General features: G+C 51.9%; 1 protein-coding gene and 1 long non-coding RNA gene across 6 annotated transcripts; one reads left to right on the forward strand and one right to left on the reverse strand.

The window, feature by feature from the left end:
- The first annotated feature begins 4,620 nt into the window (after positions 1 to 4,620).
- Positions 4,621 to 20,025, forward strand: ZNF783 (zinc finger protein 783). 5 transcript variants are annotated; one of them, XM_061415039.1, is made up of 8 exons: positions 4,621 to 5,056; positions 5,784 to 8,373; positions 8,474 to 8,875; positions 8,961 to 9,087; positions 9,250 to 9,378; positions 13,927 to 14,055; positions 15,065 to 15,217; positions 16,973 to 20,025. In XM_061415039.1, the coding sequence occupies exons 2-8, from the start codon at positions 8,314 to 8,316 to the stop codon at positions 17,794 to 17,796; spliced, it is 1,824 nt and encodes a 607-aa protein (XP_061271023.1). In that variant the 5' UTR covers positions 4,621 to 5,056; positions 5,784 to 8,313; the 3' UTR covers positions 17,797 to 20,025. The 5 variants fall into 5 exon arrangements, with proteins under 5 accessions (XP_061271023.1, XP_061271025.1, XP_061271026.1 ...); XM_061415041.1 differs by having other exon boundaries at positions 15,107 to 15,217; XM_061415042.1 differs by having other exon boundaries at positions 15,140 to 15,217.
- LOC133246607 (uncharacterized) lies at positions 15,530 to 16,443 on the reverse strand. Its single transcript, XR_009736087.1, has 2 exons — positions 16,047 to 16,443; positions 15,530 to 15,606 (listed from the first exon to the last, which is right to left on the reverse strand). It is a non-coding gene; the product is annotated as an uncharacterized LOC133246607 (long non-coding RNA).
- Positions 20,026 to 26,547: the final 6,522 nt, after the last annotated feature.

The following is a 26,547-nucleotide window of genomic DNA, read 5'->3' on the forward strand; positions in this document are numbered from 1 at the left end:
TCCGGGTTTCTTCACCTTTCATACTAAATTCTCTATGCTGCTGCTGCAGTGGGAGTCCTGTCATTTAATCAATAAGCCGTACTTCCCCATGACCACATTCAGCTCATGTGTTGCCTCTCCTGGGAATGCCCTTCTCTGTGAGCCAAGTATTTGATACCATCCCCTTGTGGCTCAGCTGCTAAAGAACCCGCCTGCAATGCAGGAGACCTGGGTTTGATCCCTGGGTTGGGAAGATCCCCCAGAGAAGGGTAAAGGCTCCTTAGTCCAGTATTCTGGCCTGGAGAATTCCATGGACTGTATAGCTCACGGAATCACAGAACATGACTGAGCGACTTGACACTTTTCACTCAGCTTGTAGACCCGCTTTTATGAAAGCTGCCCTCGTTCATTTCTTTTGTTCAGCAAATACATGTCGAGCACCTGTTACTGAAGCACTGTTTTAAATACTTGGGTTAAGGCAGTGTAGAAAAGAACAATCTTCGCCTGGTTGAATTTCAGTTCAGTCACTCAGTCGTGTCCAACTCTTTGTGACCCCATGAATTGCCAGGCCTCCCTGTCCATCACCAACTCTGGGAGTTCACCCGAACTCATGTCCATCGAGTCGGTGATGTACATTCTATCAAAATCTGTTTCCTTAAAAAAAATTTTTTTAATTGAAGTATAACGATATCCCTGCTGGTCCAGTGGCTAAGACTCCATGCTCTGAAAGCAAGGGGCCTGGGTTTGATTCCTGGTCATGGAACTAGATCCCACATGCTGCAACCAAGTTCACGTGCCATAGCGAAGATTAAAGACCCTGAATGCCACAACTAAGACTCGGTGCGGCCAAATGTATAAAATACTACAAAAATACACCATGTACTGTAGCAGTAAGATAAAAAGATGAGAAAGTTATTGTTAAAAAAAGAACACCAAAAGAATGAAGTATAGTTGATATACAATATGTAAGTTATAGGTGTACGCTATAGTGATTCACAACTTACAAAGATTATACTCTATAGTTATTAAAAATATTGGCTATACTCCCTGCCCTGTACAATATATCCTTGTAGCTTATTTTGTGCATAATAGTCTGTACCTCTCAATCCCCGACTCCTATGTTGCTTCTCCCCACTTCCCTCTCCCTATTGGTAACCACTAGGTTGTTCTTCGTGAGTCAGTTTCTGTTACATTCACTAGTTTGTTGTATTTTTAAGATTCCATATATACGTGATATCATAGAGTATTTGTCTTTCTGTATCTGACTTACTTCACTTAGCATAATACCCATCAAGTCCGTCCATGTTATCACAAATGGCAAAATGCTACTTTTTAATGACTGAGTAGTATTCTGTTGTGTATATGTACCACATCTTTTTCCACTCATCTGCTGATGGGCACTTAGGTCGCTTCCGTGTCTTGGCTATTGTACACTGCTGCTGTGAACACTGGGGTGGAAATCTGTTCCGCTCGTGTACTGTACATTTGCACAGCCTTAGATTTTGTTCACTCATGAATATCCAAGTCTCCTCCATGTGCAGTCTCCAGAGGGAGGGATAAAAGGTTAATAAATCTGAGACTTTGTTCTTGGGCTTACAGTTTGTCAGGGATATCTAATAGAAGATCGAAAACGATATGTCCTAAGTGAAGCTAAAATCTGTAAGAATTCAGAGAACAATTACATTCAGCTGTGGGACATTGCGAATGGCATTATGAGAGATGCCTTTGAGCTGGAAGAGATTCTTTTGAGCTGGACCTTTAAGGATAAGTTGAAGTACATTCTAAAAAGGAGTGATATGACCAAACTAGATGTTATGGGGTGTGTACCAATAAACAGCAACTCATTTGACTCAGCTGAGGGTGCGGTGGGAGGAGGGGAGTAGTGGGGACGTAGTTGGAAAGAGAGGTTGGGGTCAGACTAGGGAGTTTGGACTTTACTGAGTTAGTAATGGGATGCTGAGAGTTTTGAGCAAAAGGGTGATTTGTATCTAGCTGCGAATTGGGACGATTACCCTAATAAGAGCTTTTGCTTTTGTTGAGGGCAGGGGCGCACAGGGGATATGTGAGAGGCTTTTGAGTGAGACCAGCAAGAGCCGATGAAGGTCTGATTGGGTGTAGCTGCGGCCGGAAGAGAGCGGTGCACGAGATCACAGAGGTAGAGTCAACAGGAGGCGATGCTTTTTGAAGGCAGGGACCAGGTGTCAATCGTATCCGGATTCCACAGCTCCGAGCTTGGGGGCCTGGCATGGAGGTTCTCACCGAACGTCCGCTGAGTGAATAGGTCTGACAGTTCACAGAACAGGGAGCCCAGTGCTGGGTCAACAAGGGAGGGCTTCGTGGTGCAAAGGGATTTGCTTACCCTTCTGGTCTCCCTCTGCTAATACCTCCCCTCTTGCTGCTTTAGAGGAGGGTGTCCGCTTCCTAATCTAAAGGTAGGGGGCGTGGGAATTCTCTGCCCCATCTCCTGGTGGAGGATGTGGTGGTGGGGTCACTAGCATCAGAGTACCTGGACCCTTCCCTCACCCTACATGACCCTAGGTATTGTTTGAGTGGCCCTCAACCTCTGACAAGCCCACCTTCTGCCGCAGAGGCTGATGGTTGACTGTGCAAAGAGTGGCCTGTACCTGGTTGGAGTCACCCCTCCCTCCAGGGTCTGTGCCTCTACTGTGGAAATCCAGTGTTGTCAGCTCACCCAGAGGTACTCAGGCCCTGGAGACCTGCTCCAGAAAGGAGCAAATCCACAAGAGAAAGATTAATAACTAAGGATGCACATCATCTTAATTTATATTAGAGCTGCGCCTGGCCTGACACCCAGGCTGGTCTGCTCAGGAAACCACATGATGGTATCACATTTTTGTATTTTTTGTTAATATGTTTATAAAATTGGAGCCTAGGACCGGGAAGCAGCTTTGGGAGCTAATGGGCAGGGCAGTGTGATCACTCAACAGCAGAATCAACATCTCATGGCAAACAGAAACAAAATTTTGTATGCGCCCCTGCCCCGCCCACTCCAGCCCCAGACTGGAAATTCTGAGACCAGTGCCCAGCAATCTGTATTTTAATAAGCACTCCAGGAGATCAGGATACTAAAACTTGAATACTGACTTACGGAAACTTTTCTAAAAAACTCCGACCAGCTGTCAAAAATGAAAGCACTCTTCCTGGAGCAAAGCCTGTGAAATTCTAACATTTCTTCCTCTCCCATCCATTTTCCAGACTCTTTCTGTTTGCCTTGGACACTAACTCTTATTTTATGAGATCACAACTTATAAAATTATAAGAAATTTGTAATCCTTAATACATTGGTCTGCCTGACCCCTGCTGAGACCTGAGGGGGCGCTCTTTTGTTTGCAAACTGTCTTAGATCAGGTTATTTCAACAAGGATTCCCAGAATGAACCATACCATATATAGATTTGATTTCTTGTTACCTTAAAGTAATACTTCCTAACCTTGTCCCAGATTCTAGGGGTGAACCTGACCTGAAGAAGGTATCAATTTATTTGTGTTCCTACTATTAACTGATCTCACTTTTGCTTGGATCAGATATATGAGCTAATCATTTTCTCCCTCCCTCCCAAGAGAAAAAAAAGAAAACATAAAGAAACAAAACTGCAGACTGATTTCTAACTCTTCCAAACCTGGAAGAGTTTCCAGGCTTGTTGGACAGAGTGAGATTATTGTGAAATGCAGAAAAGATAGAAGGTAAACTTAAACTGTATACAGCATATTTTATTTTCTGGCTGCCCTGCACCTTAGTTTTCCCAACAGGGATCGAACGCACACCCTCTGCATTGGAAGGGCGGAGTCTTAGCCACTGCACCACCAGGTAAGTAAAGCGTGTTTTACTCTAGGTGTATGCACATGAGCGCAGGCTGAGTCACGTTCCACTCTTTGCAACCCCACGGACTGTAACCCACCAGGCTCCTCTGTCCTTGGGCTTTTCGGGGCAAGAATACGGGAGTGGGGTATGCTCTCCTCCAAGGAATCTTCCCGACCCAGGGATGGAACCCGAGTCTCCTGTTTTGCAGACGGATTTTTTTTTACCACTGAGCCACCTGGGAAGCCCATTTAAGTTTACATTCTGTGATTAAGAGGTTTTCCAGAGTAAGGCTCTGTGGGTTGCAGATAAGGGGAAAGTAGGTCCCAGATTGAGTCGTTTATTCCAAATGCCTCAGGGCCTGAGTTAGTGGTGGATTTAGTCCTCCCGACCCAGAGGACCCCCCAGCTGGTAGCTGGCAGGCGAGTGGCAACTGGGTGTGGCAGAGCGGGCCATCCAGCCGCGTACCTGCTGGGAAGGCGGACCCCAGGGAAGGCGGAGGAGACCCTGGATCCCCAAAGGGAACGAAGGAAGCAGGGTTGGTTTATTTAACGAAATGCAGTTTTCTTGAGATCCTTCTCTTTATTCCGGAAAACTAATAAAAGTTTAAAAATACTTATCGATCCCTCCCACTCCACCTTGGCTTTCCCCGCGCAAAATGTATACCCAAACTAACATCAGAGGTGTTAAAACGGCAGATCAAGTGCATACACAGTTGAGGTCACCTGGCGATGACTGAACGTCTTGCCCCAAAGCCTCGAAGTTTCCAACGCGTTTCCTTTGTTAGCTCACTGGCTGGATTCCACCCCCCCCCCCCCGCCCCCCCCTGCCAAGCACCCCGCCCGGCCCGGGGTCGAGGGTCGGCTTCGCCCGACGGAATCCCGGCCGGTGGGCCCCGCGGCGCGTGCTGCCCCGGCGTCGACTCCCGCGGCCCAGGCGAGGGCGGGCAGCCGGCTCCCCCTACGCCCGGCGGGACCCCCGCGGCCGCCCGGGGCTGGTGGGCACCGAAGGCCGCGGGAGTGCGGTCCTTCGGGCTGCAGGGGGCGCTGCGCGCGGCCTCTGGCCCGGCCGCGAGCGCAGCTCTTGTTTAAAGGGCCGGCGGGGCACGTGGCTCGGACGCAGCTCGCGGCCGCCCCGGCAGGAGCTCCGAGGCAGGGCGGCTCCGCTCCGCCTCCGCCGCCGCCCCGCGCCGGCCCCCGGGAGGAGAGCCGCGGAGCGAGGGACGCGGGCAGCCATGGCCGAAGCGGCGCCCGCCCCGGTAAGCGCCCCGCGCGCGGACGCCCAGCCGCGCCAGGCCGCCGCATGGACCCGCGAGGGTCTCGGTCGGGCGGCGCCCCGAGCGGTCCGCGGCGCGGCCTCCTCTCCGCCGCCTCCGCCCCGCGCCCGCGCGTCCGGCCCGCTCGGGCCGCCCGGCTGCCCTCGTCCCGGCCGGGCCTTGGGCGGCCCAAACGCCAGGCCGTGCGCGGCGGGTGGGCGGCCCCGACGTCGGGGGAGCGGCCGGACTTTGCGGTCACACTTAAGATGACAAGCCCTCGTCTTGGAACCGAGTGGCGGTCTCCTCCCGTCCATTGTCTCACTGGAGGCCTGGAGGCCCGGCGGCCCGGAGACAGGCCGGGGGGTGGGGCGGGGTGGGGGGGGTGGACAGGCACCCCGGCCCCATCGGTTCTGACGACCGAGGTCTGAGGCTGCGCGGGGAGGGGGGCGGGACGCGCCCAAAGTTGCACACCGAGTCGAGTCGAGGCCAGAGCCTGACGCCCACCTGGGGCTCCGGAGTTGGGTCCCCTTTAGGGTGCACACGTGCGCTGACAGCAAAGAGAAGGTGTTGAGTGCTGTTTGCTGCAGGGATTGTAGGCGGGTGTTTTTGTTTTTTGTTGTGGTTCATAAAAGATTAGCAGATACTGAAATTTTGGCTGATAATATACAGTGTGTCCAGTTTGGAGAAAATAACCTTTTGGCCTTTTTTTTTTTTTTTTTTTTGGACATAGTAGAAAAACATTTGTGAAGAGCTCAATCCACCGTGCACACGGGCTGAGTCTCTCAGTCGTGTCGGACTCTTTGTGACCCCGTGGACTGTAGCCCACCAGGCTCCTCTGTCTATGGGGTTCTCCAGGCAAGAATACTGGAGTGGGTTGCCATTTCCTTCTCCAGGGGGTCTTCCTGATGCAGGGATCGCGCCGGCCTCTCTTGGGTCTCCTGTGTTGGCAGGCGGGTTCTTACCACTGCGACATCAACCTGTATCTACCATTATTAATACATCTTAACAAGGTTTTTGAAGCCTTGATTTTTCTAGATGCTGATTACTTTGGATACTTTTTAAGGAGGAACTTTTCTTCTTTAAGGAGGACTTCCCTGGTGGCTCAGATGGTAAAGTGTCTGCCTACAATGTGGGAACCCCTGAGTCAGGAAGATCTCCTGGAGATCCATGGCCTCACAAAGAGTCAAACGTGACCTCACTTTTACTTTCCTTTTCTTTCCTCTTTGGTGAGTTTGGTGTCTGTGTGTTGGTAAGGGCTCTCTGAGTGCAAGGGCGAAAAAGAGGATGGGCCTTCTTGGGACTTACAGCCCTGCTCCTTGGGGGAAGCCCCCAGCAAGGCCTTTCCCTGGGGCTACAGGTGTCGTCTTCAGCTCCCACTTAGCCCAGGACCACTTTCTCAGCACTTTTCCTGGCCCTTCTCATCTGCCTCTCTCCTTCTGCTCTCTTGCAGCAACTTGAGATCCCCAAAACATTCACCCAGCAGGATAGACTTGCCCTCAACTTTGATTAGCCCCTGGTATCACACTGTTAATTTGACTGTCTATGTACACAACTTTTCTCCAGCACAAGGAAGAACTGCATTTTTTTCTGCATCCCCATTGTACTGACTGTTGACAGGTGTTTAGTCATTGTTATTGAATGACTGTGTTTAATTGTTTAGTCATTCACTCATTCACTCAGTAGGCATTTACTGATCATCTGCTATAAATGAGGCACTCTTTTAGAAGCTGGGAATACAATGGTGAATAATATATACCTTCATGGAGCTGATGTCCTCATGGATCTTATGTTCTCCTGGGGAACAACACAAGCCATAAAACAGCGTGAAGGAAGGGCTAGCAGGGGGCCTAGTTTAGATGTGTTAGTTGGTGAAGGTCTCTGTGAGGCAGTGTTTAAGCTGGAGTCTTAACAGAAGAGGGAGCCAGGCGTAAAGAGGGGTGAGGGAAGCGCTCAGGCAAAGGGAGAGGAGAGAGCCAGGTACGTCATAAGAATCCCAGAGGCTAGGGGAGCTGGCTGGTAGTTAGTACCCAGGAGGATATAAAGTCAAGGAGGTAGGCTGGGATATGATAAGATGTTTAGATTTTATTCTGGGTACACCAGGAAGCTGTCAGTCAGGGGACTAAAATGCTCTAGTGTGTATTTAAAAGATCCCTGGTCAGCCTGTGGGAAATTGATTGCGGGGAAGAAGGGTGACCTGGGGAAACCAACTGCGCAGAGCAGCAAGGGTTCCGGGCAAAGGGGCCTGGGGCCTGGACTAGTCCCCAGAGCAGGAGAGGCAAGGGCGGACTTGACGTAGTTTTAGAAGATGCACAGATAGGACTTCATGGTGAGCTGACCGTGGGGATGAGTACAGAGAAGGGGTGAAGTGGTCCCTCCGTCCAGCGAGGCTTTTAGCGAGACGAACTGGGGCTGAGGCCTGGTTGTCAGGCCCTGAGGTCAGCTGAGAAACTTCAGAAGCTCTTTTCCAAGACATTGAGTTCAGTTCAGTTGCTCAGTCGTGTCTGACTCTTTGTGACCCCATGGACTGCAGCACACCAGGCTTCCCTGTCTATCACCAACTCCTGGAGCTTACTCAGACTCATGTCCATTGAGTTGGTGGGTAGCCATTCCCTTCTTCAGGGGATCTTCCCAACCCAGGGATCAAACTCAGGTCTCGCGCACGGTGGGCAGATTCTTTACCAGCGGAGCCACAAGGGAAGCTGAAGAAGACTGGAGTGGGTTGCCATGCCCTCCTCCAGTGGATCTTCCCAACCCAGGAATCAAACCGGGGTCTCCTGCATTGTAGGCAGATTCTTTACCAACTGAGCTATCAGGGAAGCCCCCAAGACATTGAAGGACAATGTAATGAACAGGGTGGAGTAGAAAGGCCATGTGAACGACTTACTGCACTCCTGAGTTGGACCCGCCTTCAGCTCAACATCCTCCTCATTGTCAACAATACAGGGCTCAAGTTTATTGAGTGTTTGCCACATTGGGCATCATCATGTTAAGTGTTTTTTACTAAGACAGTATCATTAATTCTCACAATCCCATCATGTAGGTATTATTATTACCCCTTTTTACAGATGTGGGGTTGGAGTTGAAATGCATAACAAACTTTGCAGAGCTCAGCCAGCTTGTGAGTAGTACCACTGCCACTGAGCTTCTGAGTGCCAGAGGACAAGACCAAGACCAGGAAGGGAAGTCACCTGTGCGAGGTGACAGATGCTTTTCCTCCTGATTCCCACTTGCTAACACCCTGGTCCAGCCTGTCCTTGAGGATGGATATCCCCCCTGCTCCTCCCTCTCCTCCGCTTCCTGCTGGGTCCTCAGGATCCCAGGTGGGGCTTCACCTGGGAAGTGCCATTCTGAGGTTTCTCTTTGAGATGGACATCTCACTGGATAATTGTGATCATATTTCCCCTTGCTTTTGCTGGACAGGCTCCAGAGAGGGACAAACCAACAGGGGATGAAAGGCCTTCGACTCCTTCTCCGTCACCCCAGCCGGCCGCTGAGAAGAATTCCTACCTCTACTCCACGGAAATCACGCTGTGGACCGTGGTGGCTGCCATCCAGGCCTTGGAAAAGAAGGTGGATTCCTGCCTGACCCGCCTGCTGACTCTGGAGGGGCGGACAGGGACGGCTGAGAAGAAGCTGGCCGACTGCGAGAAGACGGCCGTGGAGCTCGGGAACCAGCTGGAGGGCAAGTGGGCCGTGCTGGGGACCCTGCTGCAGGAGTACGGGCTGTTGCAGAGGCGGCTGGAGAACATGGAGAACCTGCTGAGGAACAGGAACTTCTGGATCCTGCGGCTGCCCCCGGGCAGCAAGGGCGAGGTCCCCAGGGTAAGCCCTGGACACCGGGGGTGGGATAGCCCACGTTCCCTGCCCGTCGGCGTGTGGGTGAGCCTGCGTGACCCTGTGGTTCCAGGTGCCCGTGACCTTTGATGACGTGGCCGTGTATTTCTCTGAGCCAGAGTGGGGCAAGCTGGACGAGTGGCAGAAGGAGCTGTACAAGCACGTGATGAGGGGCAACTACGAGATGCTGGTCTCCCTGGGTAAGGCTGTCTAGATGATGCTCTGGGCCCTGCCCACAGATGGGCCTCCTGCAGGCTGTGTCTCAGCTTTGGCTTCTGTTCCTCCAGGTGTCGCTGCGTCTCTGGGCACCTGGGTGGCGGGTGTCCAGTCTTGACCCAGCTCTCTCTCTACTCTGCACGCAGATTATGCCATCTCCAAACCAGACATCCTCACCCGGATGGAGAGGGGAGAGGAGCCTTGTCCTGAAGGCCCGTGGGGCCGGAAGGAAGGGAACGAGAGAGAGGAAGTGTGCCCCAGGAGGCCAGGTGCAGGTGAGTGGGGGCGTGGCCGGGGCTGGGGACAGTCCATGCGTGTCCCGCCCTTCTGCACTTCCCACAGTGCGAGGCCAGGAAGGAGCGCAGGCCCCTTAGCTCAGGGCAGGCCACGCTCTGGCTGCTTTCACCCGTTCTACCTACCCCCTACCCCTCACCTCTGGCAACCCCCAATCTGTTCTCTGCATCTGTGATCTTGTTTTTGTTTGTTGTTTAAAGATTTATTAATTAATTTTTGGCTTTGCTGGGTCTTTGCTCCTGCATACGGGCTTGGTCTAGTTGCAGCAAGCGGGGGCTGCTCTCTAGTTTCGGCGCATGGGCTTCTCAATGCGCTGGTTTCTCTAAGGTGCATGGGCGCAGTAGTCGGGGCAGGTGGGCTCGGTAGTTGTAGCTCACAGACGCTATAGAGTGCTGCCTCAGTAGTTGTGATGCAGGGGCTTAGTTGCTCTCTGGCATGTGGGATCTTTCTGGACCAGGGATCGATCCTATATGTCTTTGTGTCTCCTGCATTGGCAGGCAGATCTTGACCACTGGACCACCAGGGAAGCCCCTCTTTGTTTTTTTGTTTTTTCTCCTACTGCTATACATTTATTAAAAGGTCAAAAATTTTAAAAGACCAAACACACTGGCAAGGATATGGAACAATTGGAAGTCCCAAAGTCTTCTGGTGGGAATACAAAAGGAAACAACCATTTTAGATCATGGTATGTGCTGATGTGCTCAGTCGTGGCTGACTCTTTGCAACCCCATGGACTGTAGCTTGCCAAGCTCCTCTGGTCATGGAACTTTCTAGGCAAGAATACTGGAATGGGTTACCATTTCCTACTCCATCTTGGTTTGTTTTAAATAGATTCCATGTATGAGTGAGATCGCTTTCTCTGTCTGACTTATTTCACTTAGTGAAATACCCTAAAAAGTTTGTTGCAAATGACAGGATTTCATTCTTTTTTATGGCTGAATAATATTCTGTTTATATGTGTATATATATACATATATATATACACATACACACACACATACACACATATACATACACACACACAGATACACACCACATTTTCTTTATCCGTTCATCTGTCGGTACCCTCAAGTTATTTTCGTATTTCAGCTGTTGTAAATAATGCCGCGGTGTGCAGTGAACGTTGGTGTGCAGATACCTTTTTGAGTTAATGTTTTTGTTTTCTTTGGGAAAATGCCTGCATCGCTGGACCTTATGGTAGCTCTCTTTTTCATTTTCTGAGGAACCCCTATACTGCTTTCCCTTGTTGCTGAGACATTTTACCTTCCCACCAATAGAGCACACAGTTTTCCTTTTCTCCACATCCTTGTCGTTTCCTGTCTTTTTGAAAATAGCTATTCGGACATGTAAGGTGATGTCTCACCATTTCCCTGATGGTTAGTGATGTTTAGCATCTTTTCATGTGCCCACTGCCCATCTGTACATCTTCTTTGGGAAATGTCTGTTCAGATACTCAGATCTTCAAATGTTAATTGATTTTTTTTTTGCTATTGAGTTGTGTGAGTTCTTTATGTATTTTGGATCTTAACCCCTTATCAAGTGAATGACTTGCAAATATTTTCTTTCATTCCATAGGTTGTATTTTCATTTTGTTGATGGTTCCTTTTCTGTGTAGAAGGTTTTTAGTTTGATGTATTTCCCCTTGTTTATATTAAGTTTGATGTCCCTTTGTTTATATTGAATCCAAAAAAAACATCTTTGCCAAAACTGATGTCAAGGAGCTTACCGCCTATGTTTTCTACTAGGAGTCTTATAGTTTCAGGTCTTATTCAGTTGCCTTTCTTTTTGTGATTATCAGCTTTATCCTTCTATTATAAAATTCCCCATCAACTTTTCACCTAAAGAGTTTAATGGCCATTGAAGACTTCCCTGGATTCATTACTGAATTAGGGGTTGTAAAATGGTGAAATTTGGTCATTACTAATAGGGCTTCCCTATTAGGTGCCCTGGCCTGCTGCAGTCCATGGGGTGGCAAAGAGTCAGAGGCGACTGACTGAACTGAGGGCTTCCTAGGTGGTGCAGTGGTAAAAAATCCACCTGCCAGTGCAGAAGGTGCAAGAGACGCAAGTTCAATCCCTGCATCAGGAAGATACCCTGAAGGAGGAAATGGCAACCCACTTCAGCATTCTTGCCTGGAAAATTCCATGGACAGAGGAGCCGAGTAGCCTACATTCCAGGGGGTCACAAAGAGTCAGACATGACTGAGCATACGGGCATCGGCACCTAGTAGCTGAAATTCTTTTATAAAGAATAATTTCCCTAACCAGCTCTTTTAATTACCTTGAAATATGGTCTGTACAGAAAAGGCAGATTAGCTGCTTAAATATTTCTTGTCATCAATTTTTGGAATGCCAAAGGTGACCAATACTTGGGCTTTTCTTTCTTCCTTTTTTTATTATTGTAACTTTGTAGGTGAATATTTTATACATGCAGTCTTTTGCAACCATTATTTTCATGCTTACATTGTCCCATTCTTGGCTCTTGGGAACCCCTTCAAGTTGACCTATAGGTCATTTTGGTGTAACTTCAATGGCATTCAGACGCACAAGATGTTGTATCATTTACATTTCCATCAGTGTTGTGAAAGAGGGCCTCTTTCCCCACAGCCTTGCCACTAGGGAATGTGGTCAGACTTGTAGGATTTTAGTCTGCGTGATAATATTTCAGTGTAGTTTAGGAATATTTCAGGAATATTTCAGTGTAAGGAATATTTCAGTGTAGTTTAAAAAAAGATTTTTTTAGAAATAATTCACAGACTATACAGTTCACCCATTTAAAGCATACAATTCAGTAAAAGTGAAAGTGAAAGTTGCGTCTGACAGGAATTCTCCAGACCAGAATATTGGAGTGGGTAGCCTTTCCCTTCTCCAAGGGATCTTCCCAACCCAGGGATTGAACCCAGGTCTCCAGCATTGCAGGTGGATTCTTTACCATCTGAGCCACTAGGGAAGCCCAAGATTACTAGTGTGGGTAGCCTATCCCTTCTCCAGTGGATCTTCTGATGCAGGAATTGAACTGGGGTCTCCTGCATCGCAGGTGGATTCTTTACCAACTGAGCTATGAGGGAAGCCCCCTTTCACTTTCACTGGTTTCTAGAATATTCATAGATAAGTGCAGCCACAGTCAATTTTAAAACATTTTTTGTCACCTCAGAAACAAGCCCTGTATCTTTCAGCTATCACCTGAAGCCCTGCCAAGCCCCCTAGTCCTAGCAACAACAAATCTGCTTTCTGAGTCTATAGATTTGCTGATTCTGGACATTTCATATAAGTAGAATCATATAATACATGATCTTCTGCGTCTGTCTTCTTTCATTTATGTTTTCAAGGATCATGTGTATTGTACTGTGTATCAGCACTTTATTTTCTTACTTTAATCAAATACGTATAACATAAGATTGACCAAATTAACTGTAAGTGTACAGTTTAGTGATATTAAATACATTCACATGTTGTGCAGCCGTCACCAACATTCATCTCTTACTCCTTTCATCTCGTCAGACTGGAATTCTGCTCCATCAAACAATAACTCTCCCCCTTTCTCAGCCTCTGGCAACCACAATTCTCCTTTCTGTCCCGTTGAATTTGAGTTCTCTAAGTAAGTACTTCATGTAAGTGGAATCATAGAGTATTTGTCTTTGTATGACTGGCTTATTTCCCTTAGCGTGACATCATCAATGTTCATCTATGTCATAGCATATTGTTTGAATTTCTGCCTAATTAAGACTTTTATTGTATTGAGGTAGTTTCCTTCTAGTCTTAATTTTTTGAGTGATATTTTTTCATAAAAGGGTATTGAATTTTGTCAGATGTTTTTCTGCATTAACTGAGATAATCATGTTTTTTTTTCTCCCCATCATTCTTAATGTGGTGTATTCCATTGATCTAGTTTCACATATTGAACCATCCTTGCATTCCAGGAATAAATTTCTACTTGGTTATGCTATTTAGTCTTTTCACTGTGCTGTCCAGTTCAGGTTGCTAGCATCTTGTTCAGGGTTTTTGCATCAATGTTCATAAAGAATATGGTCTGTGATTTTCTTGTAGTGTCTGGCTATGGAACCAGCGTAGTTTTGTTTGTTTATGGGCCATTTTAATTTTTCATTCTGGGAAATGTTCATGTGTCTTCCACTCAGAAATATTCATGTCTCTTCCACTCATTTTTTAAAAATGCATACTTCCTAGGCCCACCCAGAACTTACTGAGGGGAATCTTGGGGGTGCTCCCCAGGGGATCTTTATACACCAGCCCGCTAGAGGACTTGGGATTGGGAACTGCTGTTAAACTGTTTCCAGCCAGGACTCCCTAAAAAAAGCCAGATCTTTGGTCCTGTATGTCATGGTACTATCGGATAACTTAACATACTACATGTACCATTTCTTTTTCTCTTTAGCCTGGAGTAGTTCCTAGGCGATCAGTGAGGTTCACTTCACTGTCATACCCTATGGCCAGGTGACTGCGGTCAGCCGCTCCCCAGCGTCCTGGGAGGCCTCTGTGTCGCCCTTAGTGTCACTGATTTGCATTCCCCAGGCCTGCCTCCGTACCCAGAGCAGATCCCCAGCCCGGTGAGCCCTGCCCAGGAGGAGCCAAAAGAAGGTCAGGCCCTGGAGCACCAGCCAGACTGGGAAACAAGGGTGACCCCACCGGAAATGGGCACTGGTGAGTGAGGGCCTCTGGGCAGCCTTGCGAACAGGGCCCGACAAGCGAAACTGAGAAGAAGCACTGCAGCTCGAGGGTGGGGGAGACAGCTGGGGCCGGGCCAGGCTGCTCTGTGCCAGACAGGCTTCCCAGGAAATGGGCCCCGAGATGGGTCTTAGAGGTGGATTTTGCTGGGAACATAGGGTATTTTCAGCAGGAGAACACAGTCTGAGCAAAGGTGTGAGTTCCTCAGGTATGTTGGGGGCGAGATACACCAGTTTGGCTAGAGTGAAGAAGGGCACAAGAGGGGGATGCGGGGCCTCTTCAGGAAGTGAGGACCATCAGGTCAGTGGAACAGTACGACTTATGTGTCTGGCACAGTGCCAGCGTGAGTGTCCTCCTTCCAAAGGTCTCTGAGGGCTCTGTGGCTCCAGTCATCCCTCCCAGTGTTCTCTGCTTTTGTTTAAAGGAACATTCTTGCCCATCCTGTCACAAAAATGGCTTATAATCCAGAGAGCATCTAGCAGATAACCCAGAGCCTTGTTTTCTGTCTCCAGACTGCTCTTTTGCTAACTTGGTGATCCCCCTCCATGCCAACCTGACCATTCAGTCTCTGGGGTGCTTTCTGTCTGTTTACTTCTGTGCTTCTTCCCCACTGGCTATGGGCCCCTCTGAATATGGGTGCCCCGCCCCATTCCCTGTGTCCGTCCTTCCCAGCCAGTGTGTCAGAGGACTAGACCTTCTTATTGTCCTTGCTCTGGCGCTGGGCCCTGGGGCCTCCCCAAACCTTCTGTCCTTTTGAGGCCCATCAGGGTGACCTTCCGAAGCTTAGGGGCCAGTTGTTAGCACCACCTGCATGGGAGCTGGGGGCACAGCCTTTGCCGCACTCTTCTCACCTCTGAGGCAGAGGTTGGGGGGCTGGAGGTGGGGAGCCGCTACCCTCGGGACAGAACGTGGTGCTTCCTCTTCCTGAGCCCGGGAGCTGGAGCACGTCCTGGGCCTGCTAGGGGATGGCCATGTCTGCTTCCAGGCTGGTGGCTGGGAAAGGCCTTCACGGGACTCTGCCTCACAGGGCCCCCAGCCAGTGTCAGCATTTTGTCTTCAGTTAAACGGGAGGAAGACTCTTCAGATGGGGAGTCACCAATCTGCCCTCCCAGGGACATCCTGCCCAGCTTGGGGCCAGGTGAGTGAAGGGAGGAGGCCCCGTGGCCTCAGCAGAGCCTCGGGAGACCTCGGGGCCCCTCTGGGAGAGGGGGCGGGCTTGCATGATGGACCTGGGGAGCGCTCTCCTCCGGAGGGCGCCTCCCTCACCCCCAAGTATTACTTCCTGGGGCTCTGAGGACCCGGGTCACCTGTGGTCTGGCTCTTCCCCATCGCCGTCTGCTCTGGCTGGGAAGGTGCTGCTTGCAGACAAGCCACGAGCTGCCAGGGGGCGGTCAGGTGTCACGGCTGCCCTGTGACACAGCCCAGCTGGACCGCCTCTCACGTCTTACAGTTTGATCATGGAGGCTGTGATTGAAATTAGTTCTTTCTGCTGAGAGTCTGTGCATATTCTGTGAACCGGCCTTACACCTCGATAAGCAGGAAAAAGTAAAGCAATTATTGCCTATTCTGGCCCAATAGAAAGGGATCCAGCCTGCCCCCATTCCACCCGGGTTCTGGCTTTGGGGGAGGCACGTGCGTGATCTGGGTCCCCCTTGGGGTTGTGGGTGGCCTCAGATGAAGAGACCTGGGAGCCTTGCCTCTTCAAAGAAGAGGGCCTGAGACCCTCACTAGTTCCTAAGCCTGAGGATACCGTGGCAGCCTATTCAGTGCAACAAGGTTTTTTACCTCAAAGTTTAGATGATTCTTAGACTCTTAATGATTCTGTAGCTGGAGGACTAACTTAAAAACAGTGGGTCATTTCTAACATAGAAATGAGGTTCTGCCATGAGTTATCTGTGAGGACTCCTAGGTGAGCCTTGAGCAGAGAACCCACAGTCTTGCTGTCGGGTGCTGCCCTGGGGGCTCACCAGTTAACAGCTCTCATCCTCAGTGGTCTCCCAGCTTGTGGTTTAAGCTCAGGCTTCAGCAACACTGGAAATCACTCCTGTCCTGAACCTTGGAAGTTGCCCGTTGAGGGTGGAGGTATTCATTCTCATAGGCGGGGGGCCAGGTTCGCTGTCACCGGGAAGCCGACTCTGGTCTGGCAGCTAAGGCTGGCGGATGCTGGTCTGGGAGTCGGGGGCGGTCAGAGAAGAGTGTGGTTAGGGGCTGGCTCCAGAGGAAGCCAGAGGAGCAGCAGTTGGAGGATGTGGGAGAACACAGGGCTCCAGGCAGGACTGAGGCCAGGCCCTGCCTCCCCAGCCATGGCGACCCCTGCTAGCTGGGGCTGAGACCGTTGGTCGCTGCCTCAGTCCCGCCTCAGAGTCAGTGGGGGAAGCCCAGGCCTCGCGCCTGCTTTCTGTCACCTAAGAGCGTGGTGCGGGGCAGGCAGTGGACGCTTGGTGTAGATTTGTCACGTGGCCCAGTAGATCTGAGCCGGCCAAGTCACCTGCCAGGTCCAGGCATGAAGCATCTTACAGTCTAGGAGCCGTGAGGGCCTGCAGGGCTCATTGTCCTAGATCAGAGCTAAAATCATCAGAACTTTAGAGGGTCCCATGAGGCCAGCGTGTCTCAGGGTTAAGGATATGGGCCGGTCTTTGTCTCCTCTTCATTTTCCATCCATCTGTGTCCCCTGGTCTGAGCCCTGACCCCGGCTCCTGGTTTTGCAGCGTGGTTTATCTGCCCCAGGCATGAGCACTCTGGGGCCAGGGACTCAGGGAAGGCGGTGTGGGCCGGGCTGGTGTATCTGGAGCCTGGCTTGGGTCGGGGGGTGGGCGGGGGGGGGGGGGGGGTGTAGTCTGCTGGGGGGCGGGGTGTGGCCGGCCCCGAGATCAATGCAGACTCCATTTGCCAGGGGGTGATGCTGTGGTCATCAAGACGGAAGCACCATCTGAGGACGAGATGACGCCAGAGCCGCCCTTCCCCGGGGCGTCCCCGAGCCGGGCCGCGTGTGGAATCCCCAAAGGGCCCAGGAGCAGGACCGGGGGTTCCGGCCGGCTTCACGCAGGGGGCGTTCCCCGGGCGCGGGCCGGGGACTCCCGGCCCACGGGGGCTGGGACCCAGCCACCCCGCGTCCTCCCGCGTCGGCAGGAGCGGGCCTTCCCCTGCCCTGACTGCGGCCAGAGCTTCCGCCTGAAGATCAACCTGACCATTCACCAGCGGAGCCACGTGGAGGAGGAGAACCGGGAGGCCCGGGGCGGCTCGCCCACCGGGTGGGGGGATGCGCACTCGGCTCTGGAGCCGGGGGAGGTGGTGGTGCCCGGCCCAGTCATCCGCTGGCTCCCGGAGGAGCGCGAGGGCCGCCGGCCCTTCGTGGGGCGGAGGCCGGCGACAGCCAAGGTGTACCACTGCAGCGAGTGCCTGCGCTTCTTCCAGCAGCGGAAGAGCCTGCTGCTGCACCAGCGCCTGCACACGGGCAACAGCCAGGGCTGGCCCGCCTGCCCCTACTGTGGCAAGGCCTTCCGCCGGCCCTCCGACCTCTTCCGGCACCAGCGCATCCACACCGGCGAGCGGCCCTACCGGTGTCCTCAGTGCGGCCGGGCCTTCAACCGCAACCACCACCTGGCGGTGCACATGCAGACGCATGCCCGGGGCCAGGTGGGCCCGCCCTGCCCCGGGCCCCCCGCCCTCCTGGGGAGCCCGCCCCGGCCCCGGCCCAGCCGCTCGGAGGAGGGCTGACCAGCAGGAGCCTGCGGGGTCATCCTGGGCAGGACCTTCTCTTCCCCGCCCCTACGGAACTTTTCCACTCGTGCCTGATGCTGGTTCCTTCTGGGATGGCTCTGGAGAGATCCCGCCCCGCTCCCCCTTTATTCAAATGGGAAGCAGTGGCCTTTATGGTGACAGAGTGTATCGGGTGACCAGATGCCTCAGTTCCTTGTCACTCTTTGCTGCCCTTTCTACATTCCTGACTTACAACGGCTCCATTAAGGCTTAGGGGAGTCCACACTTTGGTGGGGGCCTTTGACTAGCAGCATGGAGGGACAAGAGAGCCAGGGTGATAGGGACATTGAGGGCCTGGGGTTTCTCCATCAACAAGAGAAACAGAGTGGACAGAAAGCCTGAAGAATAGGTGCTGGAAATTTGAATTTGTTACTATTATTTTGAAACTTCTTTTTTTTATAGTTTTTCTAAGTGCTTTTGTAAGTATTATGTGTGGTTGTAAAGGGGACCAAGATCTCCTGAGGGATAGGAATTACCCTGCCGCCTCCTTGAGAGGGGATGGCAGAGGCACTGTCCAGACCAGCCTGGGGGTGCCTGCTGATAGTGGTGCCTTGGCTGCTGCCCTGGAAACCAGGTGTCTTCCTAGATGTGTATGCTTGGCCCAGAGTGATTCCCAGTATTTCCCGTTCTTTCCTCAGTGGGTGTTTGCATCCGTGATTAACTCTGGTAATCAGCTGAGACAGGGGAACTAAAGCCTGGAGTGGATGACATTTCCCCCAGGGTCTCAGTGTTCATGCATGCTCCATGGACCCCACCTGATACCTGGGGGGTTGTGTGGGGGGTCAGGTGCACCATGGGCCCAAGAAGCCCTTCCCCTAGGGGAAGGTCCTACTCAGAGTGAGGCTGGTGAGCCAGCGTGGACTGTGGGGTTGCCAGGTCTGACTTGTCATGTTAAAGGACGGAGTGTCTTCTAGAACTTGGGGCTCATGGCAGAGTTAGGCCAGGGGATCTAGGTGAATCTTTTAGCCACCACCAGCCTCACGTTCCTTATCGGTCGAAGGTGACCCACCTGCATCCTCCACCTGAGATTTGTCACGGTCATAATAGATTTGGAGTCAGCGGAATCATAGGAAGCCTAGTTTTTGACCTTTCTTTCACCTTCAGGGCCCCCTTCATCTCCACCCTTTTTCCACTCAGAATCACTCAAGAAGGACCTTTATTTTCTGGAGTGAGTGGAAGGTCCTTCGGGTGCAGAGTGAGATGAGACTTTCCCTTTGGGCTATATCCCACAGGTGCCCTCAGTACCTCAGTGGAACAAAACTCTTACCAAAGCAGAGGTTCAGACGGGTGGTTTGGACAAGAGCATCAGGCCTCAAGGAGACGTCCTGATGGCAGCTAGCTTCTTGTGCCTCTTGAATCACACCACTTTGGGTGCTACCTAGAGACCAGCCCTTGGTTTGGCTGATTTTGAAGCTGCAGTCATGGGTCCTCAGCTGTTCTGATTGTTATCTTGTTTGTCTGGCACTGTGTGGAGTGTCCTGTGTTCAAGCCTGCTTCCAGGTGCCTGGGTCCCTAGCTGTGCCACTTCCTGTTGCCCCCCTCTGACCTTTCCTACCTCTCCTAAAGTCCTGAGCAGAGTTGGGGGCGGGTGGAAACACTGCTTTCATTTCTGGGACAGAGTATACACGTCAATGACAGCTCAGCCAGGCCTGCCATAGATTCTGTTTGCATCCTCCAGCCCTTCCCAGAGGCCCCACAGTCCGGACTGGGCTGTCAGCAACTGTGCAGACAGGATGTGGTGCTAGTGTAGCTGATGAGAGCTTAACCCTCAGCTACAGAGTTAGTCTCAGGTGTTTCCTTGGGGATGCTTCAGGGCTCAGAGCTTCTAGGCCTTTCTAATGCTTAATGCCCTATGTAAATACAGAGACTCAGACCGAAGGAGTGATCGCTATGCACTGGTGCTCCCCCTTCTTCCAAAGCACTCAGTGTGCCAGGCTCCAGGCTAGGCCCTGCGAGTTTGCATGGCACTCAATAGGTGTTCAAAGGACCTTTCTTTACACTAAAATGAATCAATGGAGACTGCGTGACCTGGAAGGATGGAACCTGGTTTGACTCCAGCTCTGGGTCTCGGGTGCCTTGTTCGTAAAGGAGAAGTTGGGGTTCTGGTGTTAAAGGCCCTTAAGAACTGTGACGGTGGCGGAACCTTGGCTGCATCCTTGCTCAGTAAATATGCTGAACTCAAACGAGTGCACGTGATCTGGTTCCTGCTCTCTGGGAGTCAGCGGCGGTGTGGGGAAATCTCCGCCCCGCCACGAGAGTGGACCGCTCAGCAGGACCCTGGGAGCCGCGTTAGGGCTCACACCGCAGGGGCGGGGACTCCGGGCCGGCCAATTGGGGGGTGGGGGGGGGCTCTGGGATTGCACGGGGGGCGGGGTTTCCTGGTCCGGCCAATGGGGAGCTGCCTCTGGCCGGGGGGGCGGGACCCTGCAAGCAGACCTGGGGCAGCCTTCGCGGCGCTCAGTTGATTGACTTGCTGTGTCCTTCCAGGAGGTTCTTGTGTTCCCACGTGCCTCGAGCAGCGCGCCAACCGGGGAGCCCAAGGGCTGGCCTGCGTGGGGCGTCCGCAGTGGTGGCGGCGACTCCTTGGCCTGGCCTCACAAGTGTTGGGCCATGGTGGGTGGCCCAGCTCCCGTGAGGGCTGCCCTCGCAGAGGATAAACCTGCCCTCCTGGAATTGGAGAGGTTCAGTCTGGGTAGTGTCAGTCGCTCAGTTGTGTCTGACTCTTCAGGACACCCATGGACTGTAGCCCACCAGGGTCCCCCGTCCATGGGATTCTCTAGGCAAGAATACTGGAGTGGGTTGCCATTTCCTTCTGCAGGGGATCTTCTCAACCCAGGGATCGAACCTGGGTCCCCCGCATTGCGGGCGGATTGTTTACCATCTGAGCCATAGCCTGGGTAGAGGAAGGGGAGGTAAACAGTACTTGAGGCTGAAGGGTGTCTCAGCTCACAGGATAAAAATCCCTTTTTTCTCGGCCCCAGTTTGCTCACCTGTAGACAACCACATTTCCGAGGTTCCCGCCAGCCTTGACATTCTGGGATCCTGCTCGGGATCGGGGTGTGGGGCGGATGAACTGACTGTCCTCACTCCAGAGATGCTCCAGGGCCCGCTTCCTGGATCTTTTAGCTGTCACCGCTCTGAGGGCTTACCTGTGGCTCAGGCGGTAAAGAATCTGCTTGCCATGCGGGGAAACCCAGGTTTGACCCCTGGGTCTGGGAGATCCCCTGGAGAAGGAAATGGCAATCCACTCCAGTATTCTCGCCTAGAGAATCCCATGGACAGAGGATCCTAGTGGGCTACAGTTGGTGGGGTTGTGAAGAGTCCGACATGACTGACACTTTCACTTTTCCTCTGATGAGCTCAGGGAGATCATGACCCCATTCGCATCCCCTTCCTAAGCTAAGGTCAGTGATGTCGTCTGGGGAGGTGATTTCCACTCCAGTCCGGGCCCTTGGCTTCCTTCTGTCAGCAGTTTTGCCTCTAGCTGTGTGAGGGTCCCGTAAAGCTCTTCTAGGTCTCAGCTCTGATTCCTGTCAGGATGTATTTGGGTGCCTGCTCACTCTTTTATGCAAGTCACCAGGGTGTTCCTACTATTGCTGCAAGAGGGGGGGGGGTCTGTGTCATAGAGGATTTGGGGCTAGTGTCTCAGCCTCTGGTTTTTTTTTTTACCGAACTTGCAAGCCCGTGTGCTGGACACACAGTGAGGCCCATCAATACCAAACATTAGAGTTTGGAACAGAGAAAGGCTTATTACAGATTTGTACAAGGAGATGGGTGGCTCCTGCCCTAAGAACCCCAAAGTTACTGAAAGCTTTCAGCAAGTCTCTTTAAAAGCAAAAAGTGAGGGATGGGTGTGGTTAGTTGCAGACTTAGTGTCAGATCTTTTGTTCTTGAGAGCTGGTCATGGTCAGGTAACATTCCTATAAATCTCTACCAGATGAATGCTATTCTCTGTTCTGACAAGAAAGGGCAAAACCCCAAGGTACAATTTTCACCCTCCCAGGTCCCAGACCTGACTAAGAGAAGGCAGATCTCAGGTGGCAGCTCCTTCAGGGCCAGGTTCCACACCCTGCCCAGCTGTCTGAGGGAGCCAGGCATTCAACCCAACTGGCCCCCAGTCTCCTCAGGCGGCCCAAAGGGGGAGACCAGGTCTCAAAGACTATGACCAGACAGGTGGTCACTGCTATTAGCTCACAGAGGGGAGAGGTTCACCGCTGCCTCAAGGCCTGGAACGAGGCTGATGGAGGGCCTTGGTAAGGGCTCTGGAGCCCCTCAGGACACAGCCCCCAGTCTGTTCCCTGAGCCCTCCTGCTCACCCTCTGGCCCAACAAGGATGGGTAAGCTGAAGGGCCTCCAGGAGAAGGCCTGAATCGCCCTCTTAGCTCACTCTCCACCTGATGGGCACCACAGCACTGACCCTTGACTGAATCACTTCCCCAGTGGTCCCTCACCGACAGTTACCAGTGGGCAGGTAACCAATAGCTGAGCAGGACAACTAATGGTGTGGCTCACTGCCGGTTGGATGCTTGTGGGCGGGGCCCACTGAGGCACCACGCAATGGCTGAGCAAGACCTGTTGCCTAGTAACAGGGTGCAGCGTAATGAGGCCCAGCAAGGGCTGCCTGCCAAGGGCCGTGCTCATCCTGCTCTGTTAGTTTGACTGAGCCCATCCCTGGCCAGTGCGACAAGGGCTATCAAGATTTTTGTAACAGAGCTTAGCCATTATTGTGTGTGCCCTTAACCTGTGCCCCGTTGCCAGGCAACGGTTATGGGGGGCGGGCCCATTAGTGGTCCTGCTCAGCCATTGGTGGGGAGTCCTGCTCCCCCATTGCTGCAGTGGGCCCCTCCCACAAGCAACCAACAGCAAATGAACCACCGACCGTTAGTGGGCGGTTCAGCCAACTGTTGGTAGAGTGGTGGTGGTCAGGTAAAGAGTGAGGCGAGCGGGGGGCACCCCGGGAACAGGCTGGGGGCTGTGTCCAGCAGGGCTCCAGAGCCTTCACCAAGGCCACTGACGGGACCCAGGCCTTGAGGCAGTGCTGAACCTCACCCCCTTCCCCGCCTCTGTGATCTAAAGGCAGCAGCAGTTTTTATAGGATGCCCCCGCCATCTGGGCAGCCTGAGGACCAGCTGAGCCATGGGCACAGTCTCCCTCAGCGATAATGGCAGGCATGGTCTGGATACCCGGCCCTGAGGGAGCCAACTGGGATCGGCCTGTTCAGCCAGGACCTCGGACCTGAGAGGGTGAAAGCTGCCTCTGGGGACCGTGCCCTTTCTTGTCAGAACAGAGGATAACATTTGTTAGAGGTTTACAGAAATATGTTTACCTGAGTGTGACCTGACCTCGGAGCACAAAGGATCTGACACCAAGACGTTTGTAACAACTCACCTGGCCCCTCCCTCACCTTTCCTAGAAAAGGGCTTTGCTGAGGGCTTTCGGGGAGTTTGGGCTTTTTAAGGCATGAGCCACTTGTCTCCTTGTGGGACCCTCAATAAAATCTTTCTCTGTTCCAAACTCTAACATCTTGGTATTGTTTGGCTTCACTGCGTTGAACACATCAACTTGTGTTTCGGTAACAATTTTTCTGTTTCTGAAGGTAAAGGAGTCACCTCCTGGTAGACACAACTTCAAAGTGGTTTAGATCCATGCCTGGAGGCCAGACTTGTGAGGAGATCAGCTGTTGTTCCCTACCCTGTGAAGACGGAACCTGCCTCCTCCAGGCTACACCTTACACTGGGCAGAGACCAGACTCCGAGATGGAGCAGTTGTGCCGTGGGAGAACGCGGGAAGGGACAAGGGTGTGGTGGCCGACCACATGGGCCTGCAGAGCTGACCGCACCTCCTCCCTTTCCTCCCTCATAGAGGGTGCCACCACCAACCCTTGCTGCCCACCCTTGCGGAGATGGTGTGGGAAGGCCCTGGAGCCTGGGTCTCAGGATGAGGGCGGGCCTGGCTCCCACCTTTGCCTGCAGAGGGCAGCCTGGCGTCAGGGGTCCTTGTTTCTGGAGAAACAGAGACAGAGGAGGGTGGGATAAGCCGCTTGCAGTCACATAGCCAATTGTTAGGGCAAGATCCAGGGAGCGGCGTGCCAGTTACCACACAAACGTCACCGTGGCCTGAGATGGTCCTGGGAGCATGGGGGAGGGCAGACCAGACACCCCGTCCTGACGTCTAGAAGGGTGTCACACAGCAGAGTCCTGATGGCAAGGCGATCGTGGGCTGGAGGGTGGCCTGCCTCTGAGACCTTCTCCGACCTGTGTCTGCCCCCACGTCTCTCCGCACCTGCTCTCAAGTCCTCACTCTGAGCTCCAGTTTCTGCTTTCTTCTGTCTTCTCCTCGGCTTCAGTCTCCTTGTGAATCGGCGCTGAGTCTTCCTGGAATGTCCCCAGCACTTAACACAGTGCCTGACATATGTGAGTAACAAATAACGAGTGCTTATTAAATGAAAGAAAGAAAGAAAGTGAAGTCGCTCAGTCATACCCGACTCTGCGACCCCATGGATAGTCTGACATTTTCTTTGGGGAGAAAAGTTTGCCTTTAAGCTGGTCCTTTGAATAGGTAAACTAAATCACCATGAGCTCAGACGTGGAAAGAAAGTGGTGTACTCAACCAGGGTATTGAGTAGGTCGCATATAAGTTTGATGGTAAAAGTAGCATTTCAGACTCCTCCTGGGGCAGGGTGGCCCCTGTGGTTTCTGACCTGTCTTTGAGTGCTGTTACTGCAGGAACCGGGGTGTCACTTCCTCCACAGCAGGGCGTGGAGTGAGCTGGGCCCTGCACTGCAGTCAGCCTGTAGCCACCAAGGCTGGGTTCCTACAGCAATTGTGGAAGAACTGGGCTGTTTGGTGGTTCCCATGGAGATGCCAAGCAGCCAACGCCTGGTTGAAGTGCCCTGGGAGCAGAAGCCCCAGCCCCGGCTCAGCTCTGCTGAGCTGTGGAGCCTGGGGGTTTGCTCCTGAGTGGGGGCTCAAGTGAGCACTGGGAGGTGGAGGCATGAGGTCCAAGGGGGACCTGGGGTCCACCATGGGATCTGGGAGGCCCCTGGGGTTTCAGCAATTACTTTATTGCATTCCACCCACTCTGGAAGCTTTTCCAGATTCATCAGGAGATAACTCTGCTTTCTGCCTGCCCCTCCACCCCCTGACCCCCAGAACAGGCCCTGCTCTTGGGAGCTGCTTCCACACCCCCGGCTCAAATCTTGGGCTGACAGTGCGTGTGCAGATTGCTTTATTTACTCATGTTTCCAGGGGCCAGCTTCTCCTACTGGGACTCTAGGCAAGGTGCAGACTGCATTCTCCTTCAGGAGATCTGGATTGCAAAGTTCCAGCATGTTCCTCAGGGGATTCAGAGGCAGGTCCACATTGGAGAACCAAGGCTGGAGAACCCTCTGAGCAGAGACTAACCAGCCTCTAACCTTTGAAAGTGTGTTTTTTTTTTTTTTGATTCTGCAAATGTGTTTTCACAAGAGTACATTCTCACCAAGAAAATGTGCGCAGATGAAGCTGAAGGGCTCTCTGTGCCTGCCACCCTCCATCCCCCACCCTCTCCCCCAGGCCCCCACTATTTTCCTTCTGGTGTGTAGCCTTTCAGGCTTCTTCCTCATGCATTTTCATACAGGTAGGTAGTGCAGAAAAACACAGGGTTTAAAAACCACACATACCATACTCTGTGTATCATTCTGCAGCTTACTGTCTTCACTGAGGAATATGTCTTAGGGACCTTTTCCTGTTGGCACCTTGTGATCAGCTGCACCCTTGGAGCTCCTGGATTTGGCTGCTTGGTAGGAACTTGGTTGTTAGAGTCCTGATCTAAGTGTGGCAGCCAGTAACAGTAAACGACTAGAATTCAATGAATTCAGTAAAGTTGCAGGATATAAAATTAATACACAGAAATCTGATGATATCTATACACTAGCAAAGATCAAAAGGAAATTAAGGAAACAATCCTATTTACCTTCACATCAAAAATAAAATATCTAGGAATATACTGACATAAGAAGACAAAGGACCTATACTCTGAAAACTTTAGGACACTGATAAAGGAAATTGAAGACAACACAAACAGATGGAAAGATAGAGCCTGTTCTTAGATTGGAACAATCAAATTCTTAAAATGCCTGTACTAACCAAGGCAATCTACAGATTCAATGCAATCCCTATCAAATTGCCAATGGCATTTTTCACAGAACTAGAACAAAATGGCAACCCACTCCAGTGTTCTTGCCTGGAGAATCCCAGGGATGGGGGAGCCTGGTGGGCTGCCGTCTATGGGGTCGCACAGAGTCGGACATGACTGAAGCAACTTAGCAGCAGCAGCAGCAGAACAAAATAGTTTAAAATTTGTATGGAAATGAAAAAGACCCTGAATAGCCAAAGCTATCTTGAGAAAGAAAAAGAAACTGGAAGAATCAGACCTCCTGACTTCAGACTATCCTACAAAGCTACAGTAATTGGAACAGTATAGTACCAGCACAGAAACAGACGTCTAGGTCAAAGGAGCAGGATAGGAAGCCCAGGAATAAACCCACGCACCTATGGTCAATTAATTTTTGACAAAGGAGGAAAGAAAATACAGCGGAGAAAAGACAGTCTCTTTAATAAGTGGTGCTTGGAAAACTGGACAGCTATATCTAAAAGAATGAAACTAGAACATTCTCTAACACCATATTAAAAAATAAACTCAAAATGGGTTAAGCACCTAAATGTAAGA

This window comes from Bos javanicus, chromosome 4 (genome assembly GCF_032452875.1).
Source record: "Bos javanicus breed banteng chromosome 4, ARS-OSU_banteng_1.0, whole genome shotgun sequence".
In the NCBI taxonomy this organism is placed as follows: Eukaryota; Metazoa; Chordata; class Mammalia; order Artiodactyla; family Bovidae; genus Bos; species Bos javanicus.

What these genes read in the sequence shown, in the direction of transcription:
- ZNF783 (XM_061415039.1), top strand. Translation starts at nt 8,314, where the DNA reads ATGGATATCCCCCCTGCTCCTCCCTCTCCTCCGCTTCCTGCTGGGTCC. An exon ending in CTGGGTCCTCAGGATCCCAG is followed by an intron (nt 8,374 to 8,473) that starts GTGGGGCTTCAC and finishes TTTGCTGGACAG; the next exon opens with GCTCCAGAGAGGGACAAACC. An exon ending in CCCCAGGAGGCCAGGTGCAG is followed by an intron (nt 9,379 to 13,926) that starts GTGAGTGGGGGC and finishes TGCATTCCCCAG; the next exon opens with GCCTGCCTCCGTACCCAGAG.